This window comes from Odontesthes bonariensis, chromosome 9 (assembly GCF_027942865.1).
Source record: "Odontesthes bonariensis isolate fOdoBon6 chromosome 9, fOdoBon6.hap1, whole genome shotgun sequence".
NCBI classification, from domain to species: domain Eukaryota; kingdom Metazoa; phylum Chordata; class Actinopteri; order Atheriniformes; family Atherinopsidae; genus Odontesthes; species Odontesthes bonariensis.
The window spans coordinates 8,924,393-8,942,837 of NC_134514.1; the positions used below are offsets into that span (position 1 = coordinate 8,924,393).

General features: G+C 40.9%; 2 protein-coding genes across 4 annotated transcripts; one reads left to right on the forward strand and one right to left on the reverse strand.

Moving 5' to 3' along the window:
• Nucleotides 1–155: 155 nt before the first annotated feature.
• Nucleotides 156–11,449, forward strand: dcun1d5 (DCN1, defective in cullin neddylation 1, domain containing 5 (S. cerevisiae)). 3 transcript variants are annotated; one of them, XM_075472991.1, is made up of 10 exons: nt 158–245; nt 1,377–1,452; nt 1,618–1,660; nt 2,139–2,226; nt 2,487–2,652; nt 2,788–2,879; nt 2,965–3,073; nt 3,768–3,872; nt 9,746–9,848; nt 11,138–11,449. In XM_075472991.1, exons 4-10 carry the CDS (start codon nt 2,162–2,164, stop codon nt 11,191–11,193), a joined length of 696 nt encoding a protein of 231 aa, XP_075329106.1. In that variant the 5' UTR covers nt 158–245; nt 1,377–1,452; nt 1,618–1,660; nt 2,139–2,161; the 3' UTR covers nt 11,194–11,449. The 3 variants fall into 3 exon arrangements, with proteins under 3 accessions (XP_075329105.1, XP_075329106.1, XP_075329107.1); XM_075472992.1 differs by lacking the exon at nt 1,377–1,452 and having other exon boundaries at nt 226–245; XM_075472990.1 differs by lacking the exons at nt 1,377–1,452; nt 1,618–1,660 and having other exon boundaries at nt 156–245.
• Nucleotides 11,450–11,674: 225 nt separating this feature from the next.
• LOC142388092 (uncharacterized) lies at nt 11,675–16,002 on the reverse strand. Its single transcript, XM_075472989.1, has 3 exons — nt 15,705–16,002; nt 13,115–13,520; nt 11,675–12,643 (listed from the first exon to the last, which is right to left on the reverse strand). The coding sequence occupies exons 1-3, from the start codon at nt 15,865–15,867 to the stop codon at nt 11,767–11,769; spliced, it is 1,446 nt and encodes a 481-aa protein (XP_075329104.1). The 5' UTR covers nt 15,868–16,002; the 3' UTR covers nt 11,675–11,766.
• Nucleotides 16,003–18,445: the final 2,443 nt, after the last annotated feature.

Consider the following 18,445-nt stretch of genomic DNA (forward strand, 5'->3'; position numbering starts at 1 on the left):
TGTAGTTTTCTATCATATAGAACAATAGATTTCGTATTGAAACTTTTTTGAATTATGTATGTTTTCATATCTGATTGTAAAAACCTGTATCTGCTTTTTTCTTTCCTTGACAAGGGAACGTTTATTAAGCAAGACACCCTCTAAAGTGATGGTATCTTCCACTCCACGGAAACGCCGGCTACAGCCGAAACCTCTGCACTGGGGCAGGTGGAATTGATTTGTCAGTCAGAGCGGAGGTGAACGGAGTAAGTGTTTGAGAGTAATTAAAATACTTTAACTGGTGTCAGCTATCAAACCAGTAATTTCTCCTATGTTGATTTTATAGTGTAAATTGTGATTTGATAAACGCGTGATGATGCGCGTGCAGATGAATTAGCTACTGTTAGCGAAGCAGCTTTAACACCCGCGGAGCACTGCTAACGTTCGCTAGCAAACAAAAGAAGTCTACTGTGAGTCAAGACGGAGTTTTAACACTCTGTGGCCTGATAAATGTATTTTTGTACTCTACGGAACGTTATGGGGACGTTTAAGTGAAAAGCAAATGTTTTATCTGGCCACGAACTGTGATTTTTCGTCACCATAGCCTGCTTCGACGTGCGCAGCTAACGTTAGCATCCCCTACAGTTTTATTTGAATTAACGGTAAAACTTCAGTTTTTTTTTAAAATTAACGGTAAAACTTCAACGTTCAGTCGTCAGCCACTTCTGAGCCGTTTATTAACGACAAAAAATGTTTGTGTGGTGAAAGAAATGTTGGAATCACCTCAACTATGTTGCCTCTGGTGTACTATATACATCGAGAAATGTTTGGTAATTTTAACGTTTATAAAGCTATAATCTGGTGCATTTAACTTTGTAGCATATAGCATAATGCTTCTGATAATTTCTTATCATCTTTGTCCAAAATCTGAACCAAACCGTTGATATTAAATCCCCTGCTTATGCTTCAAGTGTCCTACGTTATGTCGGGCTTCATCTGCTAGCTACTTTGTGAATCGTTTTAGACCCAACTTCAAGTCTGAACAGGGTTCAGCCGGAAAATACACCTGGTGTGACGCGGGGTTTTCTCATTGCTTTTAGATGACAGAAGGAAAATACAACATTTGGACTGTATTTATCAAGGTTTGAATGAGACCCATGTAAAATTACCTATTTAAAAAGAAAAAGGAGAGATTAAACTGAGGGGGAAAATATCTATTTCAGTGTATTAAGGCAAATACTTTTTTATGATTCACACAGTAAATTTCTTTTTTTTTTTTTTTTTTTTTTTTTTTGTGAAAAGGTCATTTTAAAGCTCTGATGTCCAGCATGGGTTTTTGAGTTCTTTTTTTACATTTCATGACTCCCAGTGATATTTTTACTTGTTTCTGATCGTAGGAACAACTAGTGCGGTCTGGCAAACATCAGTAAAGTTTTTTTTTTTTTTTTTTTTTAAGAGACACTGGACAAGCTTGTAAGTAACTAGGTTAATTTTTCCTTGTAATACACAATGATAATAAAGCTAAACTTTGCATCACAATATTTACATCAGTCTCATCTTGCATCTGATTGCACTAAAGCTTATAAAGTGTAGTGGAGGGACATATTTACCTAAGATTTTCCATTTCTTTTATTCTAGCATCTCTTAGATTTAAATGGACAAGGCAGCCAGAAGTATACAGGTGAGACTTTCATGCTAAATATTTAATAGACGATTGATTTCTGTTTATGTCCAGATTAAAGCTCCATATTGAGTTTTTCCCACTGGTAGCACTGATGCTCCTCACTTGAAATTTTAGAGGCGCCATTCCAAATTTAGGACTGCTTACCGATGGGATACAAGTAGCTGTTGCTGCCCCCACACAACTTCTCCAACCCAGAGACCGCATTGGTGTGATGTTGATGGCTCTTGAATGACAATATGGTGCACACTCCCAATTCTCACTCCCTCTTGGAGTTTAATAAGAAAAATAATGCCGATAAAGAACAAACAGGACAAATTTCCAGGTCGTACTGGTGCTCCTAGGATTAAAATTCAGTTGTACCGTCTCTGAAAGCCCTTTGCAGGCCTGCAGAGATTTATATAGGTGGATGCTTGTGTCTCACTCTTTTGCCCAGTTGTGCTTTGTTTTTCCTCCTTTTCTTGTGTTGCTCTTCTAGTGAAGCCCAATAAAGGTTCCGTCATGCCTGTGAAGAAGAGAAAGGTGCCTGATTCAGATGATCAAGAGCACAAGTATAAAGTTACACGGTAAACTTGCATTAAGTTCTTATGTCTGTCCTGTGTTTATGTACAATATGAAACTGCCTCCGTGATTTATTTTTATGATATGGATGTTTTAGTCCAGCCTCTTATGGCTTTCTGGTCAGTTTAAAGCATTAAACTTTATCTCAATCTTTTGACCACAGATCTGGCAACTGAAGCATATCTAACAATCTAAAACCCTTGTCCCTGAAATAAGTTATTTCTTTGTTGAAGTGTTTTGCCTAAATTTTTGGTCTGTGCTGTAGTGTTACTCGACCTCAGATCCGCAGTGTGAAGCCAATCAACACTGAGAAGCTGTTTTCCAGTAAGAAGTGTCTGGCCTGGTTCCACAAGTATGCCGGCCCTGATAAGGTGGTCGGTCCTGAGGCCATGGAGAAGTTCTGTGAAGACTTTGGTGTGGAACCAGAGAATGTGAGTCTGTCTGGCTCTTGAGGCATTTTCACTCATGGATATTTCTTTATTTGTAGTGTTTTCTCTTCGGTTTGTTTGGAGGAAACGTGGCTTTATGCACCAGTGTTTTTATGAAATGAACTTGTTTTCTTTCAGATTATCATGTTAGTTTTAGCCTGGCATCTAGAAGCAGCAAACATGGGGTACTTCACAAAAGACGAGTGGCTCAGGGGAATGACATTATTACAGTAAGAGCTTTTTATTTTTAACTTTCAACTTAACATTGTCCTAAAGTTTGTTACAAATTAATCCCTTGTGATCTTTCCTTTGTAGGTGTGACTGCACGGAGAGATTACAGAGCAAACAGGATTACCTGCGCAGTGAGCTCAACGACACTGTAGTCTTCAAAAACATCTACAGATATGCCTTTGACTTCTCCAGGGTGAGTTTGTTGATTTTAAGAATGATCTTACACCTGTGTCATGACTGTTGTGTGTCGCTACAATAACAGCAAAGTGCACGTCTACCTGCAACCGATCACAGCCGTCAGGTGTGATCACAGTGAAAAAGGGTTGAAATTTAAACCTGCTGTTAAGTTGAGCTTTAAAGAAGTCTGATTGAAAGCTTGATTTTATTATTTTTTTATTTAAAAAAAATCCTCCAAACACTTTTCCTTGGCCCCCGAACAAATGAGAAACACATTTTAAATCATTAAAAAAAAAAGAAAAAAAAAAACTGAACAACCTTTGGCTTTTATTGTAAATGATTGACTTTTGCCCTGATATGCTGTATATTTTCTTAAAAGTAAGGTTGTCAAAGTGAATGAGTTTTTAACACAGCAACTGGAGTGCTGTCCTGCAAGTGCATTTTTGTGTTAAGTGCTGTGATTTCTCCAGAAACTGCAGCTGCTAACTGTTGTAGCGACTCCTTGCTGAAGCCTGGTGCCTAGCCTAGCTGCTAACTATGCAAACATCCCGAGGAAACAGTGACAGCGTCTTAACTTAGCATCAGCCGGGGTTTTTTTATTTCCACATCTGAGACGCTGAGTCTGGTGAATCGGCAAGAGGAATCAAAACATTTGGAAATGGTCTTAGTATTGTCACCTCTCAGTCACTGTTCCTGTTTTTTCTCCTCAGGATAAGAACCAGAGGAGCCTTGATATGGACACAGCTAAATCCATGCTGGCTTTGCTCCTGGAGAGGACGTGGCCTCTCTTCCCGCTCTTCCATCAGTTTCTGGAGGTAAATTCACTCTAAATTCACTCTTCTTTGTGTTGGGGGGGGGTGGAAGCAGCATGTTCAATGGATGTTACAATAAAATAAAAGGAAAAATAATCAATGTAGCCAGATAATAAGATTACATTAATGCAGACAACAAGCAAATTAAGCAATGTGTTAAGAACAGAACGTAAAATTAAACGAAATCGAACAATTGAATCAAGTTTGATCAAATAAAGAAGACTGGACTTGTTGTGGCCGACACTTAGATTTTCTACAACACGGATGGTGGTATTGGTTTTGGGAGATTGGGATCTCTTTCCTGTATGGATTTAGTTACAGAAAGTTTTGTAGCCTCAAGTGTTTGGTAACTTAAAGGACTTATGAAACGAATTTTAATTGTTGGAATTTCACAGTTTTTGCTGCTGATTCTAAAGGTTCCAAGCCTTGCGATTAAAATGAGATATTGTCTGGATAATAATTTATCCGGGAAGTCATGTTAAAACGGGCTCAAAAGGAGCCACATTTTGTCTTTTTGTGCGAATTCATTTTTTTATGCGTGACGTCATAGGGTTGACACAGAAGTTCTGGTAGTCTAACTGTAATGGCGGCGTCTATGGCTAAGACATCAAAGCACGGTGGAAAATAATGTGTTGCTCGGCCAAATGGTGTTAGTTGCAAAAATAGCAGCTTCACTGAAGGCATCTTTCTGCACATGTTTCCCAAACTAAAAAATACTGGAACTGAGGCTGACAAGGAGAAGGCAAAGACAAGAGCACGGTGGATCGTATCACTGCCTGCTGCCGCCTGCCGATAGCTGCACCTGTTACGGTGTTTGCTGCTCGGAAGCAGGGGACTGCTCGCTCTGCACTTCGGTCTACACACATATCCAGCTAGAATTTGGCGACGTTGTGAGTGGCCGGCCGTCTACCTCTGCTAGCTTTTTTTGTGTTTTGTCATGTTTTTATCGTTTTCATCACTATGATCGCCTGAGTCTCTTGAAAATCAGAGATTCTGTGGACATAATATCGATCACGTCACCGATCAGACAAAGCCACTGCCACCTGTTTTGGCGTCTGTACCCTCTTACCTATGGCATCTACCTGGTCGGTTGCCACGCAACAGCCGTCGCAGAAGACGTGGAAAGAGACGTGGAGTAATATGCCGGCTGAAAGCCCACCTGGCTTTGCCCTCCACCAACAACGCTCGCCATCTGCTGTCTGGTCTCTCCGGTGATTGCGCCGGCTACGACATCCGAGGCTCCGTGGATCAGTCCTACCGATGGCTGCTGTCAGTCGTGCCGAGGCCGGGTGCCCATCTCCCTGCCGCCGACCCGTGAGGATCCGCAGATGGGGCCGCGCACTGGAGGATTTCCGACCCGTTAATCCACGCCATTGTTTATTAAGCTTACATTAAAACCATGTTATTATCACATACGTTTTTTGTGGCAGGATTTCAAAGTGCCCCTTCGTTAGGTTTCAACGTGTCAAAGACAGCGCAGCAGAATGTCATATCTGCGAAACCGGCATGTTCAAATCTTTTCCAGTTTACCACAGCAAACATACACTATTGTGTCATTTGATTGATAGCATCTTAATAATAATCAGCGTGTAGTAGGAGCGATGGCTGTTTTGTGCCCGCCGACCCTGTGCCGAAAATGGTAACTTTCTTTAATTTCCATTACCCATACGGGAGGTGCAGAGAGCCTCTACAGTATAGATATTAAATCGATTCGTGTGGCTTAAATTCAACAAAAGTTTTTCCACATAATGTTAGAGGTGTGTTCTTTCGACCTGCTGATGTTTGTATCAGAATTTTGGTTCCTTTATGAGATATAGGTCCATCAAATGTATGTTGTTTTCGCAGCCAGCCATAGGCTACTAGCAAATAAGGGAGTCAACCCTATGACGTCACGGTCACGTGGCCAATTTCGCACCAAAGGCCACATAATTCACACTTTTAAATGGCCGTTTTAACAAGTTATGCCCGGAAAATTTAGTTCAAGTTGGATTGATGGTTTTAGAAAAAGACAAAAATTTCATTTGAATGATAGATAAACATTCGTTTCAGTTCATCTTTAATGATGGTATCAGTAGTAGTTTAGCAGAATTACTAAATAATACATTTGTTGCAAATGTTCACGATTGAGTGACAAAAAAGCAATGAGGAAACTAACTAAACACTCCAAAAATGATCCGTTTATTTCCAAAGCTCTTTACTTTGACGGAAAACGTCATGAGATCAAGGAAGTTTGTATATTTGAAAAAGCCACAAAGGTGAAATATATAGCATTGACACATTAAGAAGAGTTACTAACACTCCCCATCTTGTCTTTATGCAAAGTGATAAATCTCACTTTATTTAACTGAACAGAGCAAAGATCATGAAGTGACTTCATATCTGTCATCAAGGTCCTGTCATTTGCACTGTTTTTTTTTGTGTGTGTATGTATATGTATATCAGCCGCGGCTATTCAGAGACGACACGGGAAGCCGGACAGCCTCTCCCATTCTCTGGCGAAATTGCTACATCTTCAATGTTAAATTGACGATAAAACAGTTATTCACAAGATATGCCCAACACTGCATTTACTTTCATAACTACAACATGTTGTCCTGTAGCTTAATGAAGTGATTTGTTCTGAAATCGCCGCCGTTCACTGAGGAAATCATGTTATGAAGCTGCCACTAACAGCCGGGCTTCAGGAGGGGGGGAGACAAGTTTTTTTTTTTTTTTTCTACAATTCAAGGTCATCATTGGCTAAATCGACAAAAACTCATCACTTCCGGAAGCCCGGCGTCTCTGGGGGTAGATTAGACGTGGGCGTGTCAATATGAGGGGCTGTGTTGGGATGATTGGAGTCAGTGTTTGTCCATCATGAGAGATGTTGTGGCAGCCGAATTTTTAAGCGGGGAGAAGCACGCTGGAACTTCAGTCCCAAAGCGGATATGAAAGAGACTGTGAAAGTGCTGTCGGGGTTTCACTCATTTCCCATGGTTTCCATTTCCATCCTCATACACTTTTGTAAATATTATACTGTAAATAAGAAACACATCCTTGTTGTTTAGAAGTTTTGTCAATCATATTCCTGTTGTGCATTTGTTTGTCGTGTTAGCTAGTAGTTTTGTCACAATGGCGGCTATGCTCGCAGCTAAGCAGTTAGCAACACCAAATGTAGTTGACATGCTTTTAGCCAAGCGTTTTGATAGTCTGTCATACGATGAACGTGTGAGAATCAAAGCCGGGGATAGACCGAAGCCCAAGCTCGATTTGATACAGAAATCTAAGGCACATAACGGGTCGTTTCAGGTTTCATGGTACGAGAAAGTGGAGTGGTTGACTGGGTCTCTCGTGACAAATAAACTGTACTGCTGACCGTGTCTTTTGATGAAACCCTGTCAGGGAAATGTAGTTTGGTCAAAAGATGGATTTTCAGATCTGGCAAATTTTGATAGGGCTTACAGGCGGCATGAGAAAGGCAATGAGCATGTCTCCTCTTGTGCACGATTGTGCTGCCTAGGGAGAATTAGGGTAGAGCATGCCATCAGTGACGGAGCTCGGATCCAGTGTGCAAAGCACAACGAAACCGTGGCTCAAAACAGGGCTTTTCTAAAACGCCTGATTGACATCACGTCATTAAGAGTTGTCATTCAGGGGGCACAATGAGAGTAGAGAATCAGATAAGGGAAACTACAGAGAATTCACAGAAACACTGGCAAAATACGACTCTGTCCTTGCAACACGTTTTCAGTCATCAGTTGTGTTTTCTGGCATGTCCCACAGCAGCACTTGCTGCGCCTCTCTCTGATGAAATAACAAGTGAAGTGCAGACTGCTCCCTTTTTTGCTTGGCAGGTGGATGAGACCACTGACATTTCTTGTCATGCTCAAATGTCAGTCATTCTGAGATATGTAGATAGGGCAGGGCAAATTCAGGAGCGTTTTGTGGGATTCTTTGATGTTTCAGAGGGCCGTGATGCTCAATCTGTGTTTGAGGTCTTGCAGCAGAACATGCAAAAGTACAACTTTGAAGAAAAGCTGGTGGCCCAGACTTGTGATGGGGCTGCAGTTATGACCTCATCTCTGAATGGCCTGTAGGCCAAAGTCAGGGCAGGAGCGCCCAGCGCCTTGTTTGTGCATTGTTGTGCACATAGGCTGAATTTGGTGTTGTCTCAGGGGGCTAAGTGTATCGCTCCCGCCAGAATATTTTTTGCGACTTTGTCTGGTTTTACAACATTTTTTGCAAAGTCAACCAAGAGAACTTCTCTTCTTGAGTCTGCAGACTGTTCGAGGCTACCCAAAAATGCCCCTACTAGGTGGAATTTCACATCCCGCATAGTGAGCACTGTCCTTGAAAATTATGCCTTGCTCAGGATTTTTGACACCATAATTTCTGACAACAACATGGATGATGAGACAGTTGACTGTGCCAAGGGTTATCTCATGAGGATGGAAGACTTTGAGTTTGCATTCCTTTTGCAGTCGTATTACCAAATCTTCTCTGAGACAGATGTTGTTTTTGACATTGTTCAGCATAAGGCCATGGATGTCCTTTTCTGCAAAAACAGAATAGAGGCCCTGCTTTCTTTTGCCAAGGAGAAAAGGTCAGAAGAGGCTTTCCAGGCCGTGTATTTCGAAGCTGCACAGAAGACAACAGACCCTCGAGATGGGCCCATGAGAAAGTGCCGTCCTACTATGTCAGATCCTCAGGAGCATTACAAAAATTTGTACATGGCTATCCTGGACAACATCATTGAGCAGATATCACGGTGCTTTACAAACATGGAAAGTCTGCGCTTTTTAGAGCTAGTTAATCCAGGGAAGCTCGACGACATGAAACGAGTGTTTCCAGAGGAAGCATTCCAGAGCCTAGTGAAAATGTATGGCCATTTCTTTGAAATGGGAAGACTGCGTTCGGAATTGAAAGTGTTTTATGCAGACACTGATGTGCAGAGCAAAAGGGGAAAACTGTGTGACTTATTGTTCTTTTTCAAAGACATGGAGTTGGACATTGCAATGCCCCAGCTTTATAAACTGTTGACTCTGGTTGCAACAATTGGTGCTACATCAGCTGGAGTAGAGCGTAGCTTCTCTTGCTTGAAAAGAGTCAAGTCTTTCACGTGCAATACAATGGGCCAACATTGTTTAAGTAGCCTTGCTCTGTTGGCCATTGAGAAGAAGCTTGTGAAGTGTTTGGAAAGCACAACCACCTGGTATGACAGGGTCACAGACCATTTTCTGGAAAAGGAGCAAAGGGCAGAATTTGTTTATAAATAGTCTAATAGTGTTAGTGAATATGAAGTCTGAAGTGTGCATTTGGTTCAAGTTGAGTGGTTAAGAGAGTTATCGATTGAGTGTTAGGCTCTGTGTTATCGATTGTAATATATCCACCTGGGTGTGTGTTCAAGGCTTAGCTTATAGTTTAAAGGTGCACTGTGTAATACTTTTAGTTGTTTCTTTCCAGAATTCATGCTGCCCATTCACAAATGTTACCTTTTTTAAGAATACTTACCACCACCATCAAACTCTTAAGTATTCATTATGACAGGGAAAAATGCTCCACAGATTCTGATCCAGCCATTTACAGGCCTTAGATTCGATCATACTTGATTTTGGCCTTGCTGTGTGAATTTTCAAAGTCTATACCTTTGTTCTGTGTGTTTGCTGGGCATACTTGTCATACTAGACACAGCTATGTTATAACTAATTCTTTTTAACTTTGCTATCTTCTGCTTTGGGATGGCACGAGCCACTACAACCCTGAACGCGTAATATGGGCTTCCCCTGTTTTAAAAGTCAGCAGCTGCCACTGATGTGTGTATGTGTGTGTATATATATATATATATATCTATGTCTATGTACGGTTAATTTTCCTCCCTGCTCATTATCCTCCCACAGCAGTCAAAGTACAAGGGACTGAATAAGGACCAGTGGTATAATGTTCTGGAGTTCAGCAGGACCATCAACACAGACCTCAGTAACTACGATGAAGACGGAGCCTGTGAGTGGTGGCAGTAATTAAAATCGACTGTTGATCCTTTACCTGATGAATGAATAATGAAGAAATATCCCACACCCGTTCGTTAAGCAGTTTTTCAGTGAAGTTGTACGATTACTGAACATGTCAACTTTTTGAAAAAAAGATGGTGCTTCACCTTCAAGAATTTTGGTTTTAAGTTGGAGCTAAAAGCCTGAACATCATTAATTCTATTCACTATTACATGAATATATTTAGTTCATCACTCAATGTTATTTCTATTGACCAAATAGACGTTAAACTGGTTGTCGTGGTTCAACAGCTCACAACTACTCACCGTTTTTTAACCAAATAAGTACACATGCTGCTCGAAGGAAAAGTTTGTAATTATACATGAATTCAATTTTATTTAAAAGGTTTTATACAATTGAAATGTGACATTTGTTGAAATTTATCTTTGGCCACAAATGCTAATCATTATCCACAATTCATGCTCCTTTACTTTGGTGCATTCCTTTAAAGGGATAGTTCGCCTCTTTTGACATGAAGCTGTATGACATCCCATATCAGCAACATCATTTATGAACATCTTCTTACCCCCTGCTGCGTCCTGTGAGCCGAGTTCCAGCTGAGTTTTGGAGTTGACGAAGGTAGTCCGGCTAGTTGGCTGGGGCTTAAAAAAATAAAGCGTTTTGCTTCTCAAAACAATATGCGTCCAAAACAGTAATACATTTGCATCACAAAATCGTTCTCCAGAAAAAGTCAGACCTCACAATCGCTTGGCGCTATTTTCTCTCCCTTCATATCACTGCCTGCTGTGCAGACCGAGCAGTAAACACTGTAACAGGTGCAGCTGTCGGCAGGTGGCTGAACGCATTGATATGAAGGGAGAGAAAATAGTGCCAAGCGATTTTTGAGGTCTGACTTTTTGCTGAACGATTTTGTGATGCAAATGTATTACTCTTTTGAACGCATATTGTTTTGAGAAGCAAAACGCTTTATTTTTTAAACCCCAGCCAACTAGCCGGACTACCTTCATCAACACCAAAACTCGGCTGGAACTCTGCTCACAGGACGCAGCAGGGGGTAAGAAGATGTTCATGAATGATATTACTAATATGGGATGTCATACAGCTTCATGTCAAGAGGTGAAATATCCCTTTAATAAATGTAAGGTGATCCACTTTAATGATAAGCAAAACTTGAAAGATGTGTATCTTCTAACCTGGTCTTTGCAATGTGATTGTACAAATTGGGCAGTGAATGGCAGGTGTTGAGTGTTATGATTATTTATGGGCTTGTTTTGTCTGCAGGGCCAGTGCTGCTAGACGAGTTTGTGGAATGGCAGAAGACGAGGTTGGCGTCATAGCAGACAACCTTACAACACCAAAAAGGAGAAGGAGGGAGAAGACAGAAGATTTGTTTACCATATGGGAGAGGAAAAATAAGGGGACTTCCTTTAAGATGAGGACTGAGGGAGCATGGAATTTATTTTCTTGATAATTATCTTTTGTTTCGTGTCTTGTTTATAGATGTTTTGACAGTAATTAAAGGAAGATGGAAGTGAAACAAGCTGCTTCTTAATAAATGGTGCAACCTGAAGGGTTCGGCCACCAAACATTTAACTCGCGTCTCATTTACTAACGTTGCAGACACAAATGTGGTCAGACCGAAGGCTTTTTACAGTAATTCTGATTGTCACTTAAATATTTAAATGTTTCAACTAAATGTTTGATCCCACCATTTTAATAATCAGCTTTATTTGGGAAAAAAGACAATTTATCAGCTTAAATGTGAATGTTTTGTGTTTTTTTTTTTTGTTTGTTTTTGTTTTTTTTACCATCATTATTAGAGACTGTTAATTGTTCATCTTCAGAAAAGAAAATGTGTAAATTGTAGAAAACTGTCTTATAACCGTGGGAATAACCTGTCCTCCGGTTTGTTAGATCTCCATGTGGAAGTGTGGCCTCTCCTCCCCTCCCGTCTCTCTTCTCTCCAGCGGCCCCGCTGAGGCAGCAGCCATGATGGCGCTGAGGCGCGTTAAAGAAAGGGAGCGCTGTTTGCACCTGGGGGCGGGGCCTGAAGCCTCAGGCGTGGCGTCTGGGAGGTGGCAGAATCTTTGGCCATCCTCATCATACTGGTACAGACGGATAACACGACGGCCCCGGCGAGGAGCAGGGGAAGACGGTTCCTCTGAGATGTCTTTGCTCATGGTGTCCTCGTTTTTACTGCTTCCCTCTTCTTCTTCGGTCTCCGTAGATGATTCTTCCAACTTCTCTTTAACCTCCTCCAGCTTCTGTTCTGCATCATCACCGCCATCTTTGTTCCTAATTTCCTGCACACCTGCTGACTCCTCTTCCTCCAAACTCAGATCGATCCGGTCCTCACTGCGTTTGTCTTCATCCGTTTCAGTTTGACTCACTTTATCTTCCAAAAGATAAAAAACACTCGTCTCTCTTTCCTCTTCCTCCTTTCTCTCCCCATTGCCCCCTTCCACACCTCTTTGTGCCACGTCCTCCCCATCTTTCCTCTCCTCCTCCGTGTAGTCGCCTCTCTCTAAATACGCAGTGCCTTCCTCCTCTCGTTTGTGCCTGAAGCTTCTCTTGGGTTTGGCAGGAGGAGATGGGGTTGTCAAAACTCTTTCCAGGGTTGCGTAATTTGCAGAGTCATCCTTCCTCTTCTCTTCTGTTTCTAAGGCCCGGTTGGTGTATGTTGGCGACATGGTTGTCATGGTCACCTGGGAGCTGTGGTCCGGTGTGTCAGCTGGCCGAGGTCGTCGCTGTAGTGACTGCAGTCTCATTGTAACTGCCCCTAAGCACCTACAGGGAAACGATGTAGCTGGAGTTACTGAAGTTTATTTACTCACTGTCCTCATATTAAAGTTCTCTGCTTTGCATTTTAGATAATATTTCAGTCGGTTTGGCTTTGAACTGCATCACCACAAACTGATAATGGAACAGGGACAAACATGGTACAAACAAGGGTTAAAGGGGAAATATTTTGGAAAGGGCGAGGATTGGCACCCGAAAACGGCTTTTTAAAGAAATGAGGGCTCAAAATACTGTGCTTAAACCAACAGGTACTCTAATACATCTCAAGAAGACCTCAGAAAGTTGTCAAATAGTTAAAGGGCATGAAATGACACCTAAAAGTGCGGTATGTACTTCTGTGACTTTATAGAGGAGTCCTCGATTCTTTTCCCATAATCCCACAATCTATTTTTGCTTCTTTTACATTTTATATCCCAAAAAGCACAGAAGATGCAGCTGAAGATCACATTTTAAGCACACCTGAGGACGTGAGTCCTGCTCAGAGCTCCGGCGCTGAATCCCACCACAAACGTCAGGAGCACCGATGCTGCTACAGCTCCTGCGAACAGCCCGTCTGAGACGCCGGCCTGCCTCTCCTCTGCAGACGCAGCGTTCCTCCTGACCCTGAGTGCTGCACACCGGTTGGCTTGCTCATACTTGCCATGCTCTTGGCTGTTTTGATGGTTGGGACCAACATGGAGCTCGTACTGCCACAGCGCGGCTCCTCCGGTGTGCTGCAGAAGGCAGTAGTACAGCCCGCTGTGGAGGAGGCTGGAGTTGGGGATCACCAGGCTCCCGTCATGCCGCATAAACACGGGGTCCAGTCCGGCGTGGAAACCGGGCACCTGAAGCTCTCCAAATGGAGTGTGCCAGTACTGGACCACACCTACACGAGGAGCAGTTACAGGTTAAAGGTCGAGCTCAACCTGCATTTAAAAGATGATCGAGTCAAAATATAAACTGAGAGATATTCTATTTTCTAAATGTGCTGAACCACATCCTGCTGCAGAGTGTGGGTCAGTCCTATTCTAAACAATCCACCTCACCACCCCCTCCTCAATATTATAATTATTATATCGTAGGAACTGGAATACTTGGGGCCATTATAGATATGTATTGGGTATTTTCTTCTAAATTTGCCACCTTTTTTCTGTGTGATGCACCGTATTTACTACAACATGTCTAATTCTCAGTTTCTGGGAAATTTTGGCTTCATATAAGGCCGTAAACTTCTTGATAATCATGGGAAGTGTCTTTTTTTTAACCTTTTTACGCAAAATGAGCTTTGCAAGCGCGTAGCGCTAATTGTTGCAGAAGGGACGCTCCAAATAAGGAAGCAGCCGGCTATTTAATCCTTTACTATGAAACAGTCAGCTGATGTTAGAGCCTGTCTTACTAAACTGCCTTTTTTAGGACAACTTGTTTATATTTAACTGTTTTAAGTTACCAAATTCTTGTTTCTTATTACCTCCTTTTAAATTAAACAGAACTTTTTTTGTGAAAATGTTAAATTACTTTAGCTTTAAAGGTGAAAATGTATCTTTTTTTTCCACTTTTAATAATAATAATAATTTTATTTGTAAAGCACTTTCAAATCAAAGTGCTGTACAGGCAGTTAAAATAGCATGTAAAAAAATGTTAAAAACACTCATGACACATAACACAAGGTGAACAAGTGGGTCTTTAGCTTAGCTTTAAAAACATCCACAGAGCAGGCCTGTCTTATATCTACAGGAAGACTGTTCCAAAGCTTAGGAGCCCAGAAGGAAAAAGCTCGCTCTCCGACAGTCTTTTTTCTGACCTTAGGGACATTCAAAAGGCCAGTTCCCTGAGAGCGAAGAGCACGAGAAGGTGCATACATGTTTAAAAGATCATTCAGGTAAGAGGGTGCCATACCATTTACAGTTTTATATGTTAACAATAAAACCTTAAAATCAGCTCGAACCTGACAAGGAAGCCAATGAAGAGAGGCCAGCACCGGGGTAATGTGCTCAAATTTGCCTGCTCTGGTCAGAATACGAGCAGCAGCATTCTGCACTATCTGTAGGCCTCGAAAACATTTTTTAGGCAATCCTGACTGAAGGGCGTTACAATAGTCCAAGCGAGAGGTGACAAAGGCATGGATGAGGACTTCAGCATCCTCAAAAGACAGGATGGACCTGATCTTAGCGATCTTTCTAAGGTGGAAAAGGACACTTTGGTTACCTCCTTTATGTGTTTGTCAAACACAAGAGTCTGATCAAATAAAACACCAAGATTTTTCATTTTGTCGCTACAGTGAATAACACAATCATTCAGAGACAAAGTAACATTCTCAAATAGGTTATGCAGTTTTTGAGGTCCAATGACCATCATCTCTGTTTTTGCAGAATTAAGGAACAGGAAATTTTTTGAAAACCAGCTCCTAACTGCTGAAAGACAGACCTCAAGTTTGGACAAGTCATACCCATTTTCCAAGGTTACAGGTATATACATTTGTAAGTCATCCGCATAACAGTGGAAACAAATTCCAAAAGAGCGTAATAGTTGACCAAGTGGTGCAAGGTAGAGGGAGAAAAGCAGGGGACCCAAAACAGACCCTTGTGGAACCCCATATCTGACTGTACAGGACTCTGACAGAACATTATTAAACAAAACGCATTGAGATCTGTCAGATAAATAAGACTTCAACCACAGCAGCACCTTGCTCGAGATGCCAAAATAATGTTCGAGTCTTTCCAACAAAATACAGTGATCAACCGTATCGAAAGCAGCGCTGAGATCTAACAACAAAAGAACCGAAGCACGATCAGAGTCAACATTTAATAGCAAGTCATTAACCACCTTCGTCAGCGCAGTCTCTGTAAGTAAGAAACTCCTTAAAAACTAAGTGATTTCTGTTTAATACAGTTTGAAATAATATTGTTTCCAATTTAATGAGACTCAGAGTTTGTCTAAGAGTCTGAAACTCTGATTTTGAAAGACATATTTACGTCCAATAAACCAGTGAAACAGTGCACAGGTTTGTCCTTGGCTCTCAGTACAGGTACGGAGTGGCTTATTCAACTAAAGCTGAAACATTCATCCTCACCTGTTCTCTTTCCATCTCCACAGTTTAAGGTCAGTTCTGCCTCTGGTTGACCTTTCACCCTGCAGCTGGGTGCCATAGTAAGCGCCCCCGAGCCGGACGCTGCGTTTCCTGGATTCGCTGAGCCAACCAGGATGGCTGTTAAAGTTAACCACCCGGTTAACATTTTAAACCTGCCGAGGAAATAAAGTCAGCTGCACTTTTTATGGTTGAGCTGCAATAATGACACAAGAAAACACATTGATAACGATTAAGAGTTACGTGTCCGAGCGTGTGACTCGGCCTCTTTAACAGCAACCAGGCTCAAATAAAAAGTCAAAACATGAGCTAAAGAAGAAGGTGGAGGATCAAGAAGCTGCAGATCCAAACAATGATAAAAGAGACTGAATATTATATTCACCAGGTAGTCACTGACACACCTCAAAGTGCGATTATGTTGCTCTCTAGTTGTTAAACTGTTTACTTTAACAGCTTTAGGCCATAACATGAAATGATGTGTGATCTTATTCAGCTTCCCTTTAAGGGTCAGTTATGAGGATAACTTCTCCTGTTTGAGGATTTTTTAACTTATAACTCATAGAATTATAAACAACATCTGAACATTATGAGGGTCAGACACAGCCAACATATCATAAAAGGCCATAAAAGCCTGAATCTACTGCCCGGTTTTACAGTAAATATACAGAATTTTGCCTCTCAGCCTTCCACATGATATTTTCAAGCCAAACGGTTCGCAGTGCTGCTGATGAATAAAGCTGTTTAGTTGTTTTCCAGCATGTACAGTCTTTTGCGTTTACCTTGTCCCTCCGAACGCAGCAGTTTTATCCTCTTATGTGTGAACTCATGTTGCCTGATGGTCGTGTTGCTGCGGCAGTCTCCTCCAGCAAAGTGTAAAGTGCAGTTTCTCACATGACACCGTGGACGTCCTCCCTGATGATGATGTTAAAGATTAATAGCATCACTGTGATCTGCTTTCTGCTCAACAGCAGCTGACGCTTTTAAACCTTTAGAAGAAATTCAAACACCTCTTTAATGTACATTTGCTGTGTTTCTTATCGAACTAGAAAACGGGAAGAATTCAAACTTTGTCATTACTGCAATGGCGAGTCGACACGCAATGTTTCAGCCGTGTTTTCAGTCCATTTCACATGCGTCTAACCTACTATTTTTAAAGATATATACACACACAGCTGCTTACTTGAGCTGTTAAATGATTAACACTGTATTTGTATTCAAGTTATTATGGAAAATAAGATTTATGTGCTTCTCTTCCTTTATTATTAATGACTGTCGTATTAAAGTCGTATTATTTTTATTCTCAATTTAAAGGTTTTTTGTTATTTGTGGTTTTATGTTTTTATTTTATTCTTTTTCTCAATGTTGTATTTGTGTTTTTAATGTTGTAAAGTGTCCTTGGGTGTTTTGAAAGGCGCTGTGAAATAAAATGCATTATTATTATTATTATTATTATTAAAGATGTTAGAAGTTTAAAATTTGTAAGTTATTGTGAGTTAAATTGACCTTTTGTCGTTGCAGACACTCGAGAGAAAATACGTCTTTTCCTTCAGATTTCTGCCTTTGTGTTTGCAATAGTGTGATCTGTGAAATTCTGTTTTATATGTTTTCTGCTCAGCATGTCTATCCTCATGCTTTCATGCTGCTGATTTGCAGATGGGAGATTTTTTTTCTCCTTCTCACGTGTTCCTGTAATCCCTGAAGCACACCACCAGGGGGCAGGCAAGTTATGAGTACAACTTTCTGTCCTTTATTTTCTCCTTTTTTCAGTTGTCAGGCCCCTCTCTGTGGAACCAGCTGAAGGTTTGGGTTCAGGAAGCAGACACAGTCTCTACCTTTAAGATTAGGCTTAAAACTTTCTTTTTTAGGTAAAGTTTATAGTTATGCTGACTTCCCATGATGCACCTCTCTTTTCTTGCCATGTACAATATGACATTATTGTTGTCATTAACTTGTGTTTCTCGTTCTCAGCAGGTATCCCTGGTGTCTGGTGTTATGATGCTTGTTGTCCCCTCTTTCTTGTTTCCTTTTCTTTGGATTTCATGTTTTAACGATTTTTCACATTAAAGTTTTTGGACTCTGTGACAATAGCAGGCATCACAAACAAAGGACATATAAACAACGGCGGTGTGTTCTAATCTGTGTAGAGAACAAGCTGCACTGACTTTTAGTTACTGAACAGATCTCAATTCCATAGGAAATGTACTAAATCTCAAGCATGTGAAAGAATTAGTTGGAAAATGTTACAAGACACTTTATTACCCCATAACTACCCTACCCTATAACTAATATATCAGTTTAGATCTATAAAAGAAGATTACTTTCTTTTTATACCTAAATATTAACACTGTTGTACAACGTTGGAAAAAGTTGATGTGGTTTTTGAAACCTTTAAGACCAGATTTCGTTAAAATGATTCATTTAAGGAAAGTTTTCTGTAATAAAACATAAGTGTAAGGCAAGGTAGACTTTCAATTTCAGTGTTAATGAAATGATACCCTGCACAAAGAACTGGAATGCACCTTTATGCCATTCCTCTCTGTGAATGGTTTTTACTTTACTTTCTGGAGTACTTTCTCAACCATTTATAAGATTAAGATTAAGACTTTTCAATTACGATGACTTGTGACTTTATGTAACTTTACGGGCTCTGGAAAAAAACATAATCGGTCTGAAACCCACACATCGTTAAATGTTTAAAGATATGTTTTGTGCTAAAGATGTGTATT